The sequence below is a fragment of the Aythya fuligula genome, chromosome 5 (genome assembly GCF_009819795.1).
Source record: "Aythya fuligula isolate bAytFul2 chromosome 5, bAytFul2.pri, whole genome shotgun sequence".
Classification (NCBI taxonomy): Eukaryota; Metazoa; Chordata; class Aves; order Anseriformes; family Anatidae; genus Aythya; species Aythya fuligula.
In genome coordinates this window covers 17,243,810-17,262,369 of record NC_045563.1, presented here as the reverse complement: position 1 = coordinate 17,262,369, position 18,560 = coordinate 17,243,810, and the positions used below count along the sequence as shown (strand labels likewise).

The 18,560-nt window shown below is 45.3% G+C and overlaps 1 protein-coding gene across 1 annotated transcript in view; it reads right to left on the bottom strand.

Moving 5' to 3' along the window:
• TTC7B (tetratricopeptide repeat domain 7B) overlaps positions 1-18,228 on the bottom strand; it is a 134,118-nt gene extending 115,890 nt beyond the window's left edge. Inside the window, exon 1 of the mRNA XM_032189229.1 lies at positions 18,089-18,228. Coding sequence (XP_032045120.1) covers positions 18,089-18,209 — 121 coding nt within the window. The 5' untranslated portion in view covers positions 18,210-18,228. The remainder of the gene's footprint in view (positions 1-18,088) is intronic.
• Positions 18,229-18,560: the final 332 nt, after the last annotated feature.

The following is an 18,560-nucleotide window of genomic DNA, read 5'->3' as shown; positions in this document are numbered from 1 at the left end:
TAAAATCATGGAGAAGTTGGTTCTTGGACTCATTGAGGCGCACCTGGGGGACAAAGCAGTTATTGGTCCCAGCCAGCATGGGTTTGTGAAGGGTAGGTCCTGCCTAACTAACCTGATTTCCTTTTATGATAAGATCACCCGTATGGTGGACCAAGGGAAACCAGCTGATGTGATTTTTTTGGACTTCAGCAAGGCTTTTGACACGGTTTCCCATAGGATCCTACTGGACAAAATGTCCACCATAGAGCTAAATAAAAACATCATACGATGGGTGAGCAATTGGCTAACGGGCAGGGCCCAAAGGGTTATGGTAAATGGAGCTGCGTCAGGCTGGCGGGCGGTCACCAGTGGGGTCCCTCAAGGCTCCATTTTAGGGCCGGTACTTTTCAATATTTTTATAAATGATCTGGATGTAGGAATAGAGGGTATTTTGAGCAAGTTTGCTGATGACACCAAACTTGGAGGAGTTGTGGACTCAAGTGAGGGCGTAAAGGCCTTACAGAGGGATCTGGACAGGTTGGAGAGCTGGGCGATCACCAACCGCATGAAGTTCAATAAGAGCAAGTGCCGGGTCCTGCACCTGGGACGGGGAAACCCTGGCTGCACGTACAGACTGGGCGATGAGACGCTGGAGAGCAGCCTAGAAGAGAGGGATCTGGGGGTCGTGATAGACAGCAAGTTGAATATGAGCCAGCAGTGTGCCCTGGCAGCCAGGAGGGCCAATCGTATCCTGGGGTGCATCAAGCACGGCATCGCTAGTAGGTCAAGGGAGGTGATTGTCCCGCTCTACTCTGCGCTGGTGCGGCCTCACCTCGAGTACTGTGTGCAGTTCTGGGCACCACAGTATAAAAAGGACATGAAACTGTTGGAAAGTGTCCAGAGGAGGGCTACGAAGATGGTGAAAGGCCTTGAGGGGAAGACGTACGAGGAACGGCTGAGGTCACTGGGCCTGTTCAGCCTGGAGAAGAGGAGGCTGAGGGGAGACCTCATCGCAGTCTACAACTTCCTCGTAAGGGGTTGTCAAGAGGCAGGAGACCTTTTCTCCATTAACACTAGTGACAGGACCCGCGGGAACGGGGTTAAGCTGAGGCAGGGGAAATTTAGGCTGGACGTCAGGAGGGGGTTCTTCACAGAGAGGGTGGTTGCACACTGGAACAGGCTCCCCAGGGAAGTGGTCACTGCACCGAGCCTGTCTGAATTTAAGAAGAGATTGGACTGTGAACTTAGGCACATGGTCTGAACTTTTGGGTAGACCTGTGCGGTGTCGAGAGTTGGACTTGATGATCCTTAAGGGTCCCTTCCAACTCAGGATATTCTATGATTCTATGATTCTATGATTCTATATTAAAGAGGACCGGCCCCAGCACCGAGCTCTGGGGGACGCCACTAGTGACTGGCTTCCAACTGGACTTGACTCCATTCACCACGACTCTTTGGGCCCGGCTATCCAGCCAGTTTCTAACCCAACGAAGCATGCGCCAGTCCAAGCCAAGAGCAGCCAGTTTCTTGAGGAAAATGCTGTGGGAGACGGTGTCAAAAGCCTTGCTGAAGTCAAGGTAGACCACATCCACAGCCTTTCGCTAGTCCACCCAGCGCGTCACTTTGTCATCGAAGGAGATCAGGTTCGTCAAGCAGGATCTGCCTTTCATAAACCCATGCTGACTGGGCCTGATCGCCTGCTTGCCCTGCAAGTGCTGCGTGATGACTCTCAAGAGGATCTGCTCCATGAGTTTCCCTGGTACTGAGGTCAAACTGACAGGCCTGTAGTTTCCCGGGTCTGCCCTCCAGCCCTTCTTGTAGATGGGCGTCACGTTTGCTAGCTGCCAGTCAACTGGGACCTCCCCCGATAGCCAGGACTGCTGATAAATGATGGACAGTGGCTTGGCCAGCTCCTCTGCCAGTTCTCTCAGTACCCTTGGGTGGATCCCATCCGGCCCCATCGACTTGTGCACATCCAAGTGCCGTAGCAGGTCACCAACCAGTTCTTCATGGATAGTGAGGGCCGCATCCTGCTCCCCATCCCCTTCCACCAGCTCAGGGTACTGAGTATCCAGAGAACAACCGGTATTGCCGCTAAAGACTGAGGCAAAGAAGGCATTGAGCACCTCCGCCTTTTCCTCATCTCTTGTAACTAAGTTTCCCCCCGCATCCAGTAAAGGATGGAGATTCTCCTTAGTCCTCCTTTTTGTGTTGATGTATTTATAGAAACGTTTTTTGTTATCTTTAACGGCAGTAGCCAGATTGAGCTCCAGATGAGCTTTGGCCTTCCTAATTTTGTCCCTGCACAGCCTTGCTACATCCTTATAGTCCTCCCTAGTGGCCTGCCCACTTTTCCAAAGATTATAAACCCTCTTTTTTCTCCTAAGATCAAGCCACAATTCTCTGTTGAGCCAGGCTGGTCTTCTTCCCCGCCAGCTCGTCTTTGGGCCCGTGGGGACAGACCATTCCTGCGCCATTAAGATTTCCCTCTTGAAGAGCGCCCAGCCTTCCTGGACCCCTCTGCCCTTCAGAACCACCTCCCAAGGGACTCCACCAACTAGTGTCCTGAGCAGCTCAAAGTCAAAGGTTAGATACCCCCTGACAAACCCACATCAGTCTATCCCAGTCACCTTCCTATCCTTCCAACCAGTTTCCTGGATATACTTCCTAATCTTCCCAGGGCCTGCGTTAGACTGACCAACCCACAGTCCCTGGATCCTCCTTCTTGACCTTCTTGCAAACAGCCATATTTGCTTTTTTGTAGTCACTAGGAATGCCCTTTGATCTCCAAGATCTCAAAAATGACAGAATATCCTTGCAATGACATTGGGCAGCTCCTTCAGCAGCACTCTGACACAACCTGTCCTGGCACCATGGCTTTGAGGATGCCCACTTTGCCTAACGCAGTCTTCCACTGTTACGGTGTAACGCTTCACTCCACGAGACCCTGACACTGCTGAGGAACCTGAGAGGTGTGAGTGTGGGCCCCACCAGTACATTCAGCAGCAAAGAGGTACTGAGGACATCATCTTTGTCCTTTGTCACTTGGTCTCCAAACCCCACACAGCAGCAAAATCTCATTCTTCCTTTTGCTGCCACTATACCCATAAATTGCCCTTCGTGTCTCTTACCCGTTTCAGCCTCAGCTGAGCTTTGCTTTTCTCTTTCAAACCCATTCATGTGCAAGCAATATCTCTACACTTCTGCCAGTCCAGCAAATCACATGACACACCATGTCTCCAATTGCAGTAAGATCACTGCTTTGCAACTGCACACAGGTTTCTAATTCCTCCACTACCTACAAAGTAATAATGACTAACACCTTAAGGATGCCACCAGCATGGAGTAGTTTTCCATCAGTATCAACTGATCTTCTGCAAGCACTGATACAATACACTGAAATGCATAAATCAATGGACAGTTATCACTGCAATAAAGCAAATTTTCCAAGGGAAGCAAGATACTAAAATAAATTTTGACTTATTTTTTAAAGAAACACAGCACTTTTTTGCAGTTTATTTTCTGCATGTTCCTGCTTTTTCTTCAGAGAGAAATCTTAGTCCAATTGATAAATACTACCCACTTGCTTGCATAACTTCACTTTTAAGCTGCAAACTAAACAAGGTATTAAACAGACCAAATCTAAACCTGACATTTCCTATGAAAACCCATTTGCTACAGTCTTACTCTGAATTCCACATTATAATAATGCAAGGGCTATGCTAAGGTAAACAAAAAATAAAGCCAGATATTATGATCAACATTACACTGCTCAAAGACAGCTTTTACACACCACGCCACAGGACTGCACTTCCTCCAGCTGTTCCACCACTCTGGAAATCAAAGCATGTTAATTGCATGCACAGAAAAGAGCTGTTTTTACATTGCAATGCAATTCAGGTTAGATTTCAGTGTAAGAAATGTAATGTGCTAATCTAATGAAAGGATCTCAGAGATCAGAGGCCCACTCCAAACCTAAAAAACTGTTCTCAAGAACAGGATACAATTATTTGCCTTGCAAAAAATTGGTCACTGAGGAACCCTTTAGCACAGGCATTTTATTAATAATATTCAGAACACTCTAGTGTGTTCTGAGTATACAATTTCTGTTTATAAGCCTCTTGACACTTTAAAAAGGCAAGGAAAAAAAATGAGAGCAGCCCTTGAAAATAATTCTTGAGGTCAGCACAATAATGACCTACTTGGGAGAAGAACAACAAAGATGAATTTTGCAAATTATATTTTAAAGCTAAGTAGTATCTTAAAAGTGGATAATAATATGTCAAACTGTTTAAGCATTAAAGGATGATATTTAAGCAGATACTTCCCCCCTGATCTGTATCCATCACAGTATTTAATTTAACAAGCAAGATTCCTCTTTTGCTTTTATTCAGTTCAGCACTCCACTGAGCAAATTTTCCTTCCAGAGAACGTTGAGGGAACACAAATGCCAAACATAGTAAGGCATCCAAATGACACTTTGAAAACAGTGCTTTGGTTCAGGATCTGAAATACTTTCCAGGATGCTTGCAATGAAAAGAGCAAGGTCTACCATTGACATTCTTCAACACTTCAAATAGTAGAATTTCTAACATGCCAAAGAAAGTATCACACATGCTTTCCCTCTCACTGTATTCCTTTTAGTAGATCTCAAAAATCCTGGCCCACACTCCTGGAACATGCATTTCTTTCAATTAAATGCAGCAGTTTCTTTGTGGAGAGACAGGTTAAACAAACAGACAAACAAACAAAAGAAAAACACACATGAAGAATGTGCACCAGCTGCAAGAGATGTTTTGTTTATACAAACTGCAAAATTGGCATGGAAGCATGTGAAACAACTAGTCTGAGAGGTTGCAGTGCATAAGTGGACATCCTGAAGAACAAGTTACACACTAAGGAAAAAGAAAACAAACCTTGTACTGTTACATGTGAAAATGCATTCCCTGAGGCATGAGGATTCTTAAAACAAAGTCCTGAAAACATCCCTGTTACTAAAGGAGAAAGCTGTCACCTTGCCTGTAACCAAAGAACAGCACCAGCACACGCAGTAGTGGAACGTAGCCATAATCCCCTCCAAAATCTGGTTGCTCAACAGCTGACAGCAAGAAGTGCTGCAGACAGAGAAGGACCAGCTCTTGAAGCTCCAGTTCTTACCCACTCCTGGGACACAGTAGAACAAGGCAGACCAAGACAGATTTAGCACTCCACAGAAAGTTTTTAAGGTTATTCCTCTTACATACACAGCAGAATTTCTCACACTATGGAAAGTAAAAGGAAAGGAACAAGAAGAGGACAGATGGGCCTATGCAAAACTCACTAAGTTGAACAAGGCCAAGTGCAAGGTGCTTCACCTGGGTCAGCCCAAACACGAGCACAGGCTGAGTGATGAGTGGATTGAGAGCAGCCCTGCAGAGAAGGATGTGAATTGGTATTGGTGAATGAGAAGCTCAATGTGAGCCAGCAACATGTGCTTGCAATGCAGAAAGTCAGCTATATCCTGGGCTGCATCAAAAGCAGTGTGGCCAGCAGGGCGAGGATGGTCATAGCCCCCCTCTGCTCTGTTCTTGTGAGACCCCACCTGGAGCCTGTGTTCAGCTCTGGGGCCCCCAGCAGAAGAAAGACAGGGACCTGTTGGAGTGAGTCCAGAGGAGGGCCATAAGGATGATCAAGGGCCTGGAGCACCTCTCCTATGAAGACAGGCTAAGAGAGTTGGGGTTGTTCAGTCTTGAGAAGAGAAGGCTCCAAGGAGACCTTATTGCAGCCCTCCAGTACCTAGAGTGGACCTAAAGTTTGCCCAGAGAAGCTGTAGGTGCCCCATCCCTGGAGGTGTTCAAGGCCAGTCTGGATGGGGCTTTGGGCAGCCTGGTCTGGTGGGAGGTGTCCCTGCCCATGGCAGGGGGCTGGAAGTGGATGAGCTTTAAGGTCCCTTCCAGCCCAAACTATTCTGTGGTTCTAAGTTGAACCTGAAAAATGTAACTTTACACCTCTCTCTCTCTCTCTCTCTCTCTCCCCCCCCCTCTTCTCCACTCTAAGTTTCTCCTTTCTGACAATGACTAGAAAAAATATACTGCTGTCTCTAAAGGAAGGACACAAGCAAGATTAAGGCCTTATATTCATGTTGGTGCATACTCAGGAACTATCCTGACACCTGAAGATGAGAATCAAAGTAGCCTAGAGCACCCAGATATTTTGTTCCCATCACTGGCACAAAGGAAACTACCAACTCATGCACTACCTAGCAATAGTCACAGCGCAGCAACATGCATTACACGTACTTTCCTTCAGAGGAGAGGTGGGAGAGGAGAAAACAACAGCTGAAACTTATACATAGATCTGTTTAAGCATCAAACCAGAAGCTATTATTTCGGGTCATCTGCGTTTGGCACAACGTGCCGCTTCCCTGCAGCACTGCCATATACCATGAGATAGTACTGCAGGAGAAGCAATCACTGTCAGACTGCCTTTCATCACTGTCCTGGTTTCAGCACTCCACTCATGCAGCCTCTGATGACTAACACTGGAAGACCACTGGTCGCAGAACACAAGCCATAAAAGTTACTGCAGAGAAGGATTTTCTTTTTTATCGCGTTACTCATCTGCTAAGTCGGTGAGTCAGGGCCAGAAATTGGCAATAAGGTTTTATATCAAATTATGACTGAAGGAGTGCTCTATTAACAAAGCGTTGGCTTGAGGCTTACCAGCCATCCTGTGAAAGTCAGATTGTTACAAGCACCACGGAGGTTGAGAGTTCCAATTACACGGACATTTCTAAAAGGAAACATTTATGAACCCATAGGTCTGGCAGGGAGATTTTGATCTGTATTATCTATTCCTTAAGACATTCTGTAATAATGTAAGTAATGTCTGAGAAAAAAAAAATGTTTTTCTTTCTTTTAGCACACATGATCTAATTGTTCTCTAAGACACTTTATTAGGAATTAAACTGTGTAAACAGCATACTTTGCATACCTTGAAGCCTAGCTTCAGTTCATCTAAATAGATGTTTCAAAAATAAAACCTGTTGGTAAACAATTCCAGTACCATGAAAATCACTTTGCCACTTTCAGAAAACTGAGATACTTACGGATCACTATAAAATTCCTGATATTCATCAATTCTTCTGCTGAAGAGCCCATCAGCACTAATTACAGAGTAGAGCTAGCTCTATATCACAATTGCATAACAGAACCACTTCCTAGCTGGAGAAGGACAGGCTAGCTTGCCCATCTGTTTCTACAAGATCACAGCATCACTGATATTGTCCACTTGACTAATATGAAATTCTCTGCCTGTAGTTATAGAATCATGGAACATCCAAAGTTGGAAGGAACCCACAAGGATCACTGGGTCCAAATCCTGGCTCCACACAGGACCACCCAAAAATCAGACCATCTGTCTGAGAGCATTGTCCAAATGCTTCTTGAACTTCAGCAGGCTGGGTGCTCTGACCGCTGCCCTGTGGAGCCTGTCCAAAGACAAGTTTCTAATCAGAGGCTGAGCACCTTGGTAATGCAAGTCAAACTCATAGATGCTTTAGGTAAAATAACCATTTCTGTTAGCATAGGAAGCAAAAGCAAAATAAAAAAGATGTTTCTACACAGGCCTGCTGTTTTCTTTCAGGTTAGAGAAAGCTTAGCCGCACTCATATAGTGTCTTGAGAAGAACCTTGTGCAGGCATAGCTATCCCTCTGTGCAATACGTATCAACCCTGACCATCCTGAAAACAAGAGTAAAGGCTGGCCTAAAGACAGGAGAAACCAAACAAGAAGTAACAAAAACACACAGTAACATGTCTTTGTAAAACAGTGCCTAAAAACAGCGTCATGACAGCTGCTTTGCAATTTGGTTTTTAACATCTACTTTTTGAAGCAACATTGTTACCATATCATTGGGATCCAAAGTAGTTACAGAAAAACAGAGAATTACAAAAAAATGAATTATCCACTAAATTATATGCTAAAATATAAAATACTTTCTGATGAACGTTACCATAATCTCAAGGCATTTGCTGAAGAACACAGGAGTTGTTAGCAGTCTGTTTAGGAGAAATATCTATTTCTAATTAATTTCCTTTCTAAAAGTAGGCTTAAGCACAAAAAGGAGAAAAAGTGAAGAATGATTACACTGCACACAGCTCAAAAATACAAACATTTAACCTCAAAGGAATACAGAACAGGGGCTGTTTCTCTTGCCTGCAGAATCATTCTCCAAGAGGTGATTTTAAAATTTCATTTAATCCCAGAGCACACCACGATAAAGCCATAGTGAATGATTAAGTGTTCAGAATAAAACTAATGAATCTGTTACCTGTTGTTCTGCTGAGTAGCTGATAGCTGCTTTATTAAAGTGTTACTTCTCCTGTGGTGGTTCAAGTCTTGGATAAAAATCAAAGCAAAAATAAAAAATGTTATCTAGGCTACAAGTACTGTTCATGCATTTTCTAAAATGTTCTTAATATTCATGCAGAAAATGTAAAATAGTTTTAAAGGGTACAATAATTATTTGCTTCAGTTGCTTTTAATAGCACGATGAAATACTGGGATGGTGCAATGCAAGAGTGCCTCTTACAGTTGTTAACACCTCTCTGGCAACAGCCATCAGAAACCCAGCTCCTGGTATCAAGGCTCCATGCACAAGATGTTCCTCTGCAATTAAACATCGCTGTTGTTCTGCTGTGGTACACCAGCAAGAGTGTCCGTGATCCTGTGCTAACAAAAATAGTTGCATCTTACTCAGCCTTTACAGCTCAGCATCTCAAGCCAGAAAGAGTATGTGGGGGGGGGAGAAGTTTCCTTTCTTATATGCCAAATGGTCACATTTTAAAAGAATTATTTTTAGTGCTTTTTCTTTTTCTCTCTCTCTCTTCTGAATTACACAGCTGCAAGAAAAATGTGCACAATTAGGATAAAATCTCCTCCCACAAAGATTTCAGCAAAGAGGCTCAACCTCAGACTCAAGCCCCAAGGATGTGAATTTGAATAGGAAGTGCTTAGGAAGAGGAAACACAGAGCAAACGAGCTACGGAATCTGAGGTGAGCAGCCACACAAGCTCTAATCTTTCCTTGTGAGTAAACAGATAAAGCTAGACGCGTACTGAATCATTTCACACACTCTCCACCAAAATCTTCAGTGTCTCAGGTAACATATTTCAGAGTGCTTAAAATGCATAATTGTCTGGATGCATTTAACCAAGGGGATACTGTTACCATCGCTGAAAATGAAGACACTGCAGGAGGTGAGACCAATTCCATCAAGTGTGGAGTTGTCAGAACAGAAAGAAGCTACCGCTGCATCACCTGGGCTGCACTGGATTCCAGACAGAAAGAAAAAATCCTCGTGTCTGAACACAGGGCTACTCAGAAATGACAAAGGAAAAAAAGTGGGGGGGAACGGGAGAGCGGGAAGTAGGGGAGAAAGGAGCTAAGGGGGGAGGAGGGGTGTGTGTATGGAAAATGAGATGTATGAGATTTCAAGGCCCAGCTCATCATCTCTGCTGTGGTGCTTCAAGTCTTCCCCAGAGGGAAACCAGCCTGGGGAGGAAAAAGTAAAACTTTTCTTCTTCTCTCTAAAGGTACTACTAAAGGCTCAGAGAACTTGCAGAACTGCACATTGCATTATTTGGAGAGGGTTTTTCCTCAGACTTCTGAGAACACATTAGCTTAAATCTAAAAAACTGAGGAATTTATACCCAGAAGAGGAGTGCATCAATAAGGATCCCAAAGAGGTCAACTGCTCTATATGTTACCCAGACAAACAGTTTCAGAGCAAAGTTTCTGTAAAAGCAGATGAAGAAGATGACTAAAATCTCTCATTTCATCCAAAAGTGCATTTAAGACAACCACTTTGAAATGGAGCTTTCTTCCAAGCAGAAGGATCTAGATATCCTGGATCACCGAATCCCAGGTGGCTGAGGGGCCTCTGGAGATCTCATGCCCCTGCCCAGCTCCGAGTAGGACCAGCTCGAGCAGGCTGCCCAGGATCCTGTCCGGTCGGCTTGCTGGGGACAGCAGGAGCTGGGCCAGATACAGGGCACGGACCAACCGATACTACCCGCACAGAGCCTGCAGGCTGATTCAGACCACACACATGTAGAACCAGAAGCAGAATGCACACTGTCAGCTGCCCAAAGAAACTCAATGCTACTGATTAGCACCTTTAATTATCTGCAGTCTTTCACTCCTCTGCCTCTTAAGTACAGAGAGCCTGGCTCCATTTTCCTGTGCAGCTCTGTAGTATCTAGGCAATTTTCCTGTCTGACATCCAAAGCCTGAAGGAAAATATTATAGATTCCTAGACTATTTATGCATATGCTCAAAGATTAACCAAATTTACTCCCACGGTAACACTACTACAAAAAATTGCTTTATGAGGGCACATATTAAGAACTGCAAACTCCAACAATCATTTCAAACTAGATTATTTGCATGTTTGTTTGTTCTTTTAAATTCCAACTCCCAGATTTTTGTGAAATATTAAGATCATCACAACAGTAAATAACCAGATCAGGACAGCCACAACATATCATCTACATTATTGATAAATGTCAAATGCTGAAATTAAACTTGGCTGATTCACTCAACTGCAATATGAAGCCAAGAAGTGTGGCAAGTGGGATGATCACCATTACCTCTGAGTGTTTAACTGGGAATGGCAAGTGTTTGTCCATATTTGCAAATTTTCTTCTAAAAGCTGAGAGTTCTAGTAACCACACTGAGGGAGAATGAGAAAAAATAGTTTATTTCCCATATTTCCCATTTACATTTTGTTTATGTTACAAAGAAAACAAAAGAGTGGCTTTGAGAATGGGAAAAGCACACGCCATGGTAGATAGGAATTCTTTTCAGTCTTGCTTCTTGCTTGTCTCTCAAAGGACAAGCCAGTTCTCCTGTTGCTACCAAGAAAAATCCCTAGAGAATATTTAAATGGAAGGCAAAAGGAAACCATGTAATAGGACAGTGACTCTTGTCCCCACTCTACATGAAACGTTCAGGACTTACTTTCATTATCAAAGACAACCCCTAAGTATCTGTTAGGGTCAAGTCCTGATCCTCTCCTCCTTTCTAGACAATTCAAGCACGTGTTCCAAAGTCCTTTCTCTGCTTTACCACCTTTCACCTGTTACACAGCAGAAACACGAGCTGTAGGGCAGCTGTATCAAAACTGGGGGCTTTTGTTTAATTGTTATTAATTTGCCTTCTCTACAGAATACTAATATAGGCAATAAACTTAGTAAAAATTGAGTGCTTAAGGTAAACAGTTTTCTTCCTGCTACAATATTACAAATTTTACAGATTTCAGGCAGTGGTCAAGATAGTTAAAACAGAATGGATTATTTGATGGTACCCTTCCGGCCTTAAGATTTATTACTCTGTCTCCAGAGGTTGGTCTATTCTGTGAACTAAATGAACCAAGATCCTGTAGAAAAGGGAAAAAAAAACAGCACACACTATAGAGATGTAGAAAAATTATATATATATACATATAATTACTTTAACTACATTAAAACAAATCAATACTTTCATGTATTGCCTTCTCTTGAAGTATAGGACAGATTATAGTGAAGGATTTCTGTTTATACATATATGCTTGAGTGGAATCTGTGGCATCACACAGATCATCAGTGGGGTGACAACCTGAGGAATCTGATGCAGCGTTTCCTGAAGCAAAAAAGTACCTGGTAACATCTCTGATCAGAGCAGCTTATTAGTAAGTGCCACCGTGCCTTCTGTCATAGGTGTGCAGACAGAGAAACACTGAGATCCAGCTCTACCTTCAAAGCAGAGCAGAGCCCAAATGCTCTCTCATGATTACACGTCTTGCTGCCAACAGATGTTGCACCACTAGCCAAACACCCTCCCTCCCTCCAACTTACAGACACCCTACCACTTCGCTTTTTATGAAGTTGTCTCCAGTCACTCCTGATCAGACCACCAATTAAATTACATTCAGTGGGGACAAAACTGCAGAGAAAGTAACCATCGAATCTGAAAATCTGGTTATTTACAAGTCAGATGGGGGAGGTGGGGGAATGGCCCAGACCTGGTGTGGTTAAGGACCTTCTGGCCCCTTCTCTTTCACCATCCAAATAAAATTCAAACAGAAGTGGTATTGATGACCATAAGCTCATGCTATTAAACTAATTTTCCTATAGAAAAGTTAATGCCAAACTTCAACCCTCAGAATTAACTTAAAAAACCTACAGCAGCTATACAACTGACAAGTAGCAGCATATATATAAATAGATAGCTCAGGCTACAATTTCTTCTCATGACTTAAACAAAGCAACAGAATGGGCCCAACCCATCATTAAGAGCTGTAACTATTTTGGAAACTGCATGTCTGACAATGCAATATATGGAAGATTTCTCTGAAATTCATCCAAGCAGCTCCAGGCTCCAAGTCCCCAGCAGAGCTTAGCGGACTCACTCGGACCACTCGCGTTTCCACACAACGGGAGGCTGCTGCTGGCAAAGCCTCCGAGAAGGAAGAGGTCCCTGCCCCTTTGCCCTCTTCTGTCTGCTATTCACTTTCCACCCACTGAGGCTCTCCACAGACCCCTCCAGGAGGCGAAGGGGCTCAGAAAGCCAGCAGAAACCAACCCATACGGAGGAGCAGCAGGTTTTCTGCTGGCCTGGCACAAACTGTGCCACCTCTGGTGTGCTTCAGCTCCAGGGAGAGGCCACGAACACGTGAGTGGAGAAACGGCACGCAGAAGGAGCAGCTTGACAGAAGTAGGAAGAAAGAACAAACTCCTCCACACAACAGCAGCAAGGTGTTAGACCAGCTGGGCTGCTTGTGAAATCCGACTGACTACGCCAGCATTTTCTCTCTGCATGACAAGCCGGTCGGAACACAAGCAGCACACCGACATCGTCAGCGCGCTGTTGTAACACCCCTGGCTGTCTGAAGAAACAAAGTGACAGTCAGAAATAAAGCAAGGCATTTAAATACTGCCACCATCTTTGCTCTTCATTCAGAGAAAAGTGTGTCCTTAGTACATTTGTTCTGTAAAAACAACTGCAAATGCAAGAAGGAAGGCAAGAAAGAATGCAAAGGAGGAGACAGCAAGGCGTTTTGTGGGAATGCAGAAGGCATGTCACACCTCTGTCTGCAAACTTTGCTGGTAGAGATCCAGGCCTCTTCATCAAGCTTTGCCTATAAAATCTGCTTTGCAAACTGCATATATATAAAACAACAACCAAATTTGATAAACACCTAAGTAGGGCATGAGTCCTAAGAGGTTTAGAGATCCCTGGTTTACTGCGAGGATAAGCTTTAAACATACATCTGAGGTCTTGTATTTCACAAGAGAGCAAAACACATGAAAACCGGTAAGATGTTTCTATTTTTATTTCCTACTTATATCCAGACAAAGAAGCACCAGAGAAAGTGACAAAAAAAAAAAATAAGCAAAATACTTTCTGATCCTTTGGTTTTAGTAATCCCACTCCTAACTTCTCTCTGCTCCCTTATTCTGCAAGGCTGCAAGATACAAAGGTATAATCAGAAACTACAGAAACAAGCTGTTAGAGGGGAAGGCAGCCAGAGAAAAGATAACAAAAAAACAAAACCAAAGGAAATGTGGTAGTAAAGGCAGTAAGAAATTCAACGGGTAATAAAACAAGCAAGACTAGTGTTAGCAGGCTGGTGTACTCCCACCAGCAAACCTGCTCCCTGCAGGTAATGTTGTGTTTCATGCAATGTCACAACGCTCTCGGCAGTGCACACATCAGCGAACTTGTGGGGTGTGCATCCTCTCCCCCCAGTAATGCAGTATTTCACACCAGCTAAGGTTTCTGCAGAACTACATCATTCTACCTGACGAGCTATAAAAATCTGCCTCCTCAGTGCCTTTCCAGACAGAGCCATAGATCTCACTGAACTTGAGCAAGGTCACGTTCAGAGCGTAGCAGCGATGAATGGCCGGAAATACCCACGGAAATTCACAGATTCTTTATTTTATCCATTCACCTCGCTGCTGAACTGACCTGCAGTTTCCTCACTGTGTCTCCAAAGGAAGGAAAGAAAATATTTGCATGCTGATGTTCGGAGGACACCCTGAGCAGTTACAGCCTTCGGGCAGAAGTCCATTGCAGTCACCTCCTTCGAGATGCTGCTGTTTCATCATAAATTCATGGCTGACTTAAAAGCAGCTTTGAAATGCAGTTGCGAACTTCTAAAATTACTGCTTGAACACCACAAAATTCCAGGCACCCTTGAGAACCCCAGTTCCCAAAACCACAATGGTTGTAACATTTTCACTGAAAATACTACAGAGGTTTCAACCCCACCACCAAAAAAAAAATAAATAAAAATGACCATAAATACAATAAAATACACAAGTCACCTGTAAGATCAACATGTTATGGTGAACTTACAGAAAAACAATCATCACAGGTATTTCATAAGCCTTATTTTTCAATATTTGAGAATAGCAACGTTACATATCTATTAAAAATATAAAAAGTTTTGTTGTTGTTGTTGTTTTTTAATCTCTTAAAGCTCTCTGCATTTCCTGCATACAACTGAGTTTTTGAAGCCAAGACAAAGCTGTACATGTTTCTCCTATATATTAAGGCCTTTATTAAAATCAGGTCCATTCAGGCTGCCCTAAAATAGAAAATAATCCTTTAACTGATGCTTCCCAATTTGGGGCACATTTTTAAATACATTCTGATTAATTGTAGATATCTAACATTTACTATTTTACCTTCTCCAGTAACCTGTGAACAAGTAAGTTTAGACTTGGCCCTTTTGCTAACTTTCAAGACAGTGCTCTGCCACCAAGCTGCTTATTTGCAACATTGGTTCAGTTCATTGAATTTTACCTAAAGTTTGTTTGGATCACTTTCTTAGAAGGACCTTTTCTCAGTTACTCAAACTACTGGGGAACACACAGAGTTTCACTAGTGAAAACTGCTTTCAGATTTTATTTTTAGTAACTTGGGGTTTGTCTCAGTTCTGTTTAATAAGTTACAATCAGGATGTGGACTCTGGGGACAGGCACCTGTCTTACAACCAGAGTACAGAGTAGCCAAACACCACATCTCCATGAACCTCAGAGTAGCACGATGATTTCCACGCTACAATTTCTGTAAATCCTGCTGCGCCGGGTATAGGAGGCAAGGTGCTGGCAGCAGAGGGACTGCAGGGGTGGCTACTGTGGGAAGAGGCCAGACACAGCCAGTTCTCAGAGTCACAGCAGGACAAGGCTGAGCCCATCAGCCAAGCCAGCAGCACCTCTGGGAAAACGTACTTAGGAAGGGCAAAATAAGAACAGAGAGACTATAGAACAGGAAGAGTGAGAACCTGCAGAGGGAACACCAGGAGGGGTGCTCGAGGTGCTAGAGCAGATCTCCTTGCTGTCCAGGGAGGTCCCACACCAGAGCAGGTGGACATGCCCTGAAGGACCTGCAGGCCATGCAGAGCTCAAGCCAGAGCACATTTTTTGCCTGAAAGACTTCAGCCTGTAGGGAGCCTGTGCCAAAGTAAAAGAAAAGTGTGAGAAGGAAGAGCAGGGAGAAACTGACTGCGACCCCTCTGCACCCACACCACGCAAGGAGGGGCTCAGGTGAAGGAGTGAAGTTGAACCTGTGAAAGGGGGGACCAAGTGTTGTTTGGATGTCGTTTAGCTTTTCACTATCTGATTCTATTTTAACTGGCAATCATTTAACTTTCCCCAAATCAGGTCTGTTTTGCCTGTAACAGAAGCCAGTAAGTGATCTCCCCATCTCTATCTATTTACCCTATTTCCTGCCCCACTAGGGAAGGGGAGAGATGGATAGGCAGGGTGGGCATCTGCTGCTGGCCAGGGCTAACTCACCACACCCGCACATGACAGCTCTGACTGACCTTTTACGGGAGTGCTGATGAAGCAAGAGCTCAAACAGAGATTTGTGTAATATGGCGTGAACCTTATTACTGCTGCTGAGTCCTGGTTCTGAAGGAGAGAAACATAATACAAACTGCATAAACACCTAACAACTCTGAGCTGAAAGACCTTTCTTTCATCTATTTATCCTTTTGTAAAGACAATGCAAGTCACAGAGCAGACACTTTCCATGATCCAAATTGTGACTGTTACTTATAGAGTACCAAAGGCAGTGACCGATCCATTAATATTTCTCCTCCCTGTTTATCTGAAAGCTCAGTAAGTTTACAAGCCTTTCAAACACAATCCAGATACAGAAATTAGTTCCAGTAAGTGCCATTTTTGTATATCCAAAATCCTACATAAACTGTCATTTATATTTGAACCACTGTCAGGTTTTAAGCAAACCCCTAATTTTAGGAGGGAGTAAACAGGAGCCATCAGCAGAACAAAACAGAACAAACAATACAATAATCAAGCCTACTCAAAACGTTCCAGTGTTCAAGAGTCAGAGCCAATCCCACACAACAATATATGGACAGAATGAATAGCCTCTCCCCTCTTTTTTCTTTCCTTACACTTTTAAATCATTCCTCCACTGCTCCTAAATTGTTCTATGTTTAGCCAAAAAGCAAATCTTCTGTTATTATTCCCTAGCCAATTTGTAAAAGCAAACATTGCTGCAGAAGGAGGCAGTGAGGTTCCAAATACCTTTTCTTAAATTAACTGCTTCAGATCAACTAACAACAGGGCTATGCAGCAAAACATCTTTCAGTCTGTATGCCTTCATGGGTAGAATAGAGGCCCTGCCTCTTTGTTGTCTGGCTAGCTGATAACCTTAGCCTTCAACCTATTGGTCACACCAGCATCTAGACCACAAACTTGTGGTTTTAGATACTCTCAACAGCCCAGGCTTGTATTTCATTAGATACAGGTCTCTCTCTGCCTTCCTCTGCTACAAACAGAGATTCACTACCACTTCACTTACTGTTGATGTCCTTCTCATTTAGCTAGAGCTTGGAAGCCTGGGATATTGATGCAATCCTTTCTATGCTATCATAAAGAGATGAAATCCACATTCAACACTTATTCATGTTTTAAAGATCAGAAAATGCTCTAATAATAATGTGTACTGGTACAGAATCTAGAAGGCACAACAATGGTAAAGTCACTGATGTGTAAAGTTACACAGACCTCATCAACTTCTCTGATGTGCTTCAGCTAGGTAAAGAGTTCCCTGGTCAGAGAAATCGAAGTCAAGCTATCAATAATATCTGAAATACCTTAACAGATGCTAATCCAGAGATCATCATTCTTCTCAATCAGACAGCCAAAAGCCATTCATCTCTGCCTGAACCGATCTCTAGTCCATAGTCTACACCTCAATAAAGCACGTCCTTAAAACAAACTAACACCTTTCACCTTTTCACTTCTGTCTATTTTTAACTACTATAATACCAGTGTGTTTCAGGATCATTACCCAGCTGTTTTTAAGGCCAACACACCTAAGTCTATCTACTCCCGATCCATCTATCCTTAAATTCTCTGTCTCCTCCCTGCTTTGATTTTGGCTTTTGCTCTTCTGGTTGTGTTTCTGCAGGCCTGAGCCATGCACTTGTCTTCTCCACCTAAACACGCCAACCCTTTGCAGCATGCTCCCGGTGCCACCGGCCTCACGCCTCAGCCTCCCTATTAACTTCTCACCCCTGAGGTCACCCCAAGCCCTGTCTCCCCACACCTATTTCTCCCCACAAACACCCCCGGGTGCAGCTCACGCAGAGGAGGGAGCTCAGACACCGTCCCCTCGGCGTTCCTCAGGGGCAGAGCCAAGCCAGGGAGCCCTTCGCTGCGCGCCCCCAGCCCAGCCTGCGCTCCCACCTCCCTCAGCTACGCGCTGAAAAGTTCGGGACGCGAGAAACAAAGGTCGGGGCGCCCCGCACCGCTCATCGCTAGCGACGGGGAACGAGGCGAGGCAGCGCTGCCTTACCCCGCAGGGCAGCGAGCCTCGACACGGGCTCGGCGCGGACCCTCCGGCACACAGAGCAACGCAGGACCCGGAGCAGGAGGGCTGCAGGAGGGCTGCAGGAGGGCTGCAGGAGGGCTCCGCACGGCCCCGGCGCCCCCCGGTCCCCCCCCGCTGCCGGGGCCGAACCCCCCGGCGCAGCCCCACCGGCACCTGCCCGGGAGCCCCGGCGGCCGCCCCTCGGCCTCGGCCCGCCCGGCCCCGCCGCGCACCGTTAGCGATGAGCTTGGCCGAGAGCTGCTTGACGAGCTCGGGGATCCGCTCCCACTGGCACTCGGAGCGGCACCGCTCGATCTCCGTCTCCAGCCGCGAGCCCGCCTTCTTGGTGGCCATGGCCGGGCCGATGGGCCCCGCCGGGGGAAGGGGCCGGGGCTGCGGGAGCGGGCGGGAAGGAGGGGACGGAGGAGGAGGAGGAGGAGGAGGAGGAGGGGGCGGGGACAGGACGGCGGCACCGGGCGCCTGTGCGCCGGGAGCGGCGGAACTGGCGGCGGCGGCCCGCGGCCGGGAGCGGCGCCCCCTGGCGGGCAGCGGCGGGAGCGCGGCCACCACAGGCCCCGCCGCCGCCACCGGGCTGAGGCGGCCACCGGGCCGTGCCGCCGCCCTCACAGCCCCCGGGACCGAGCTGAGGCCCAGCGGCTCTTGGGGGAAGAGGCAGCGCGAGCTGTTCCCCAAAACATGACACAA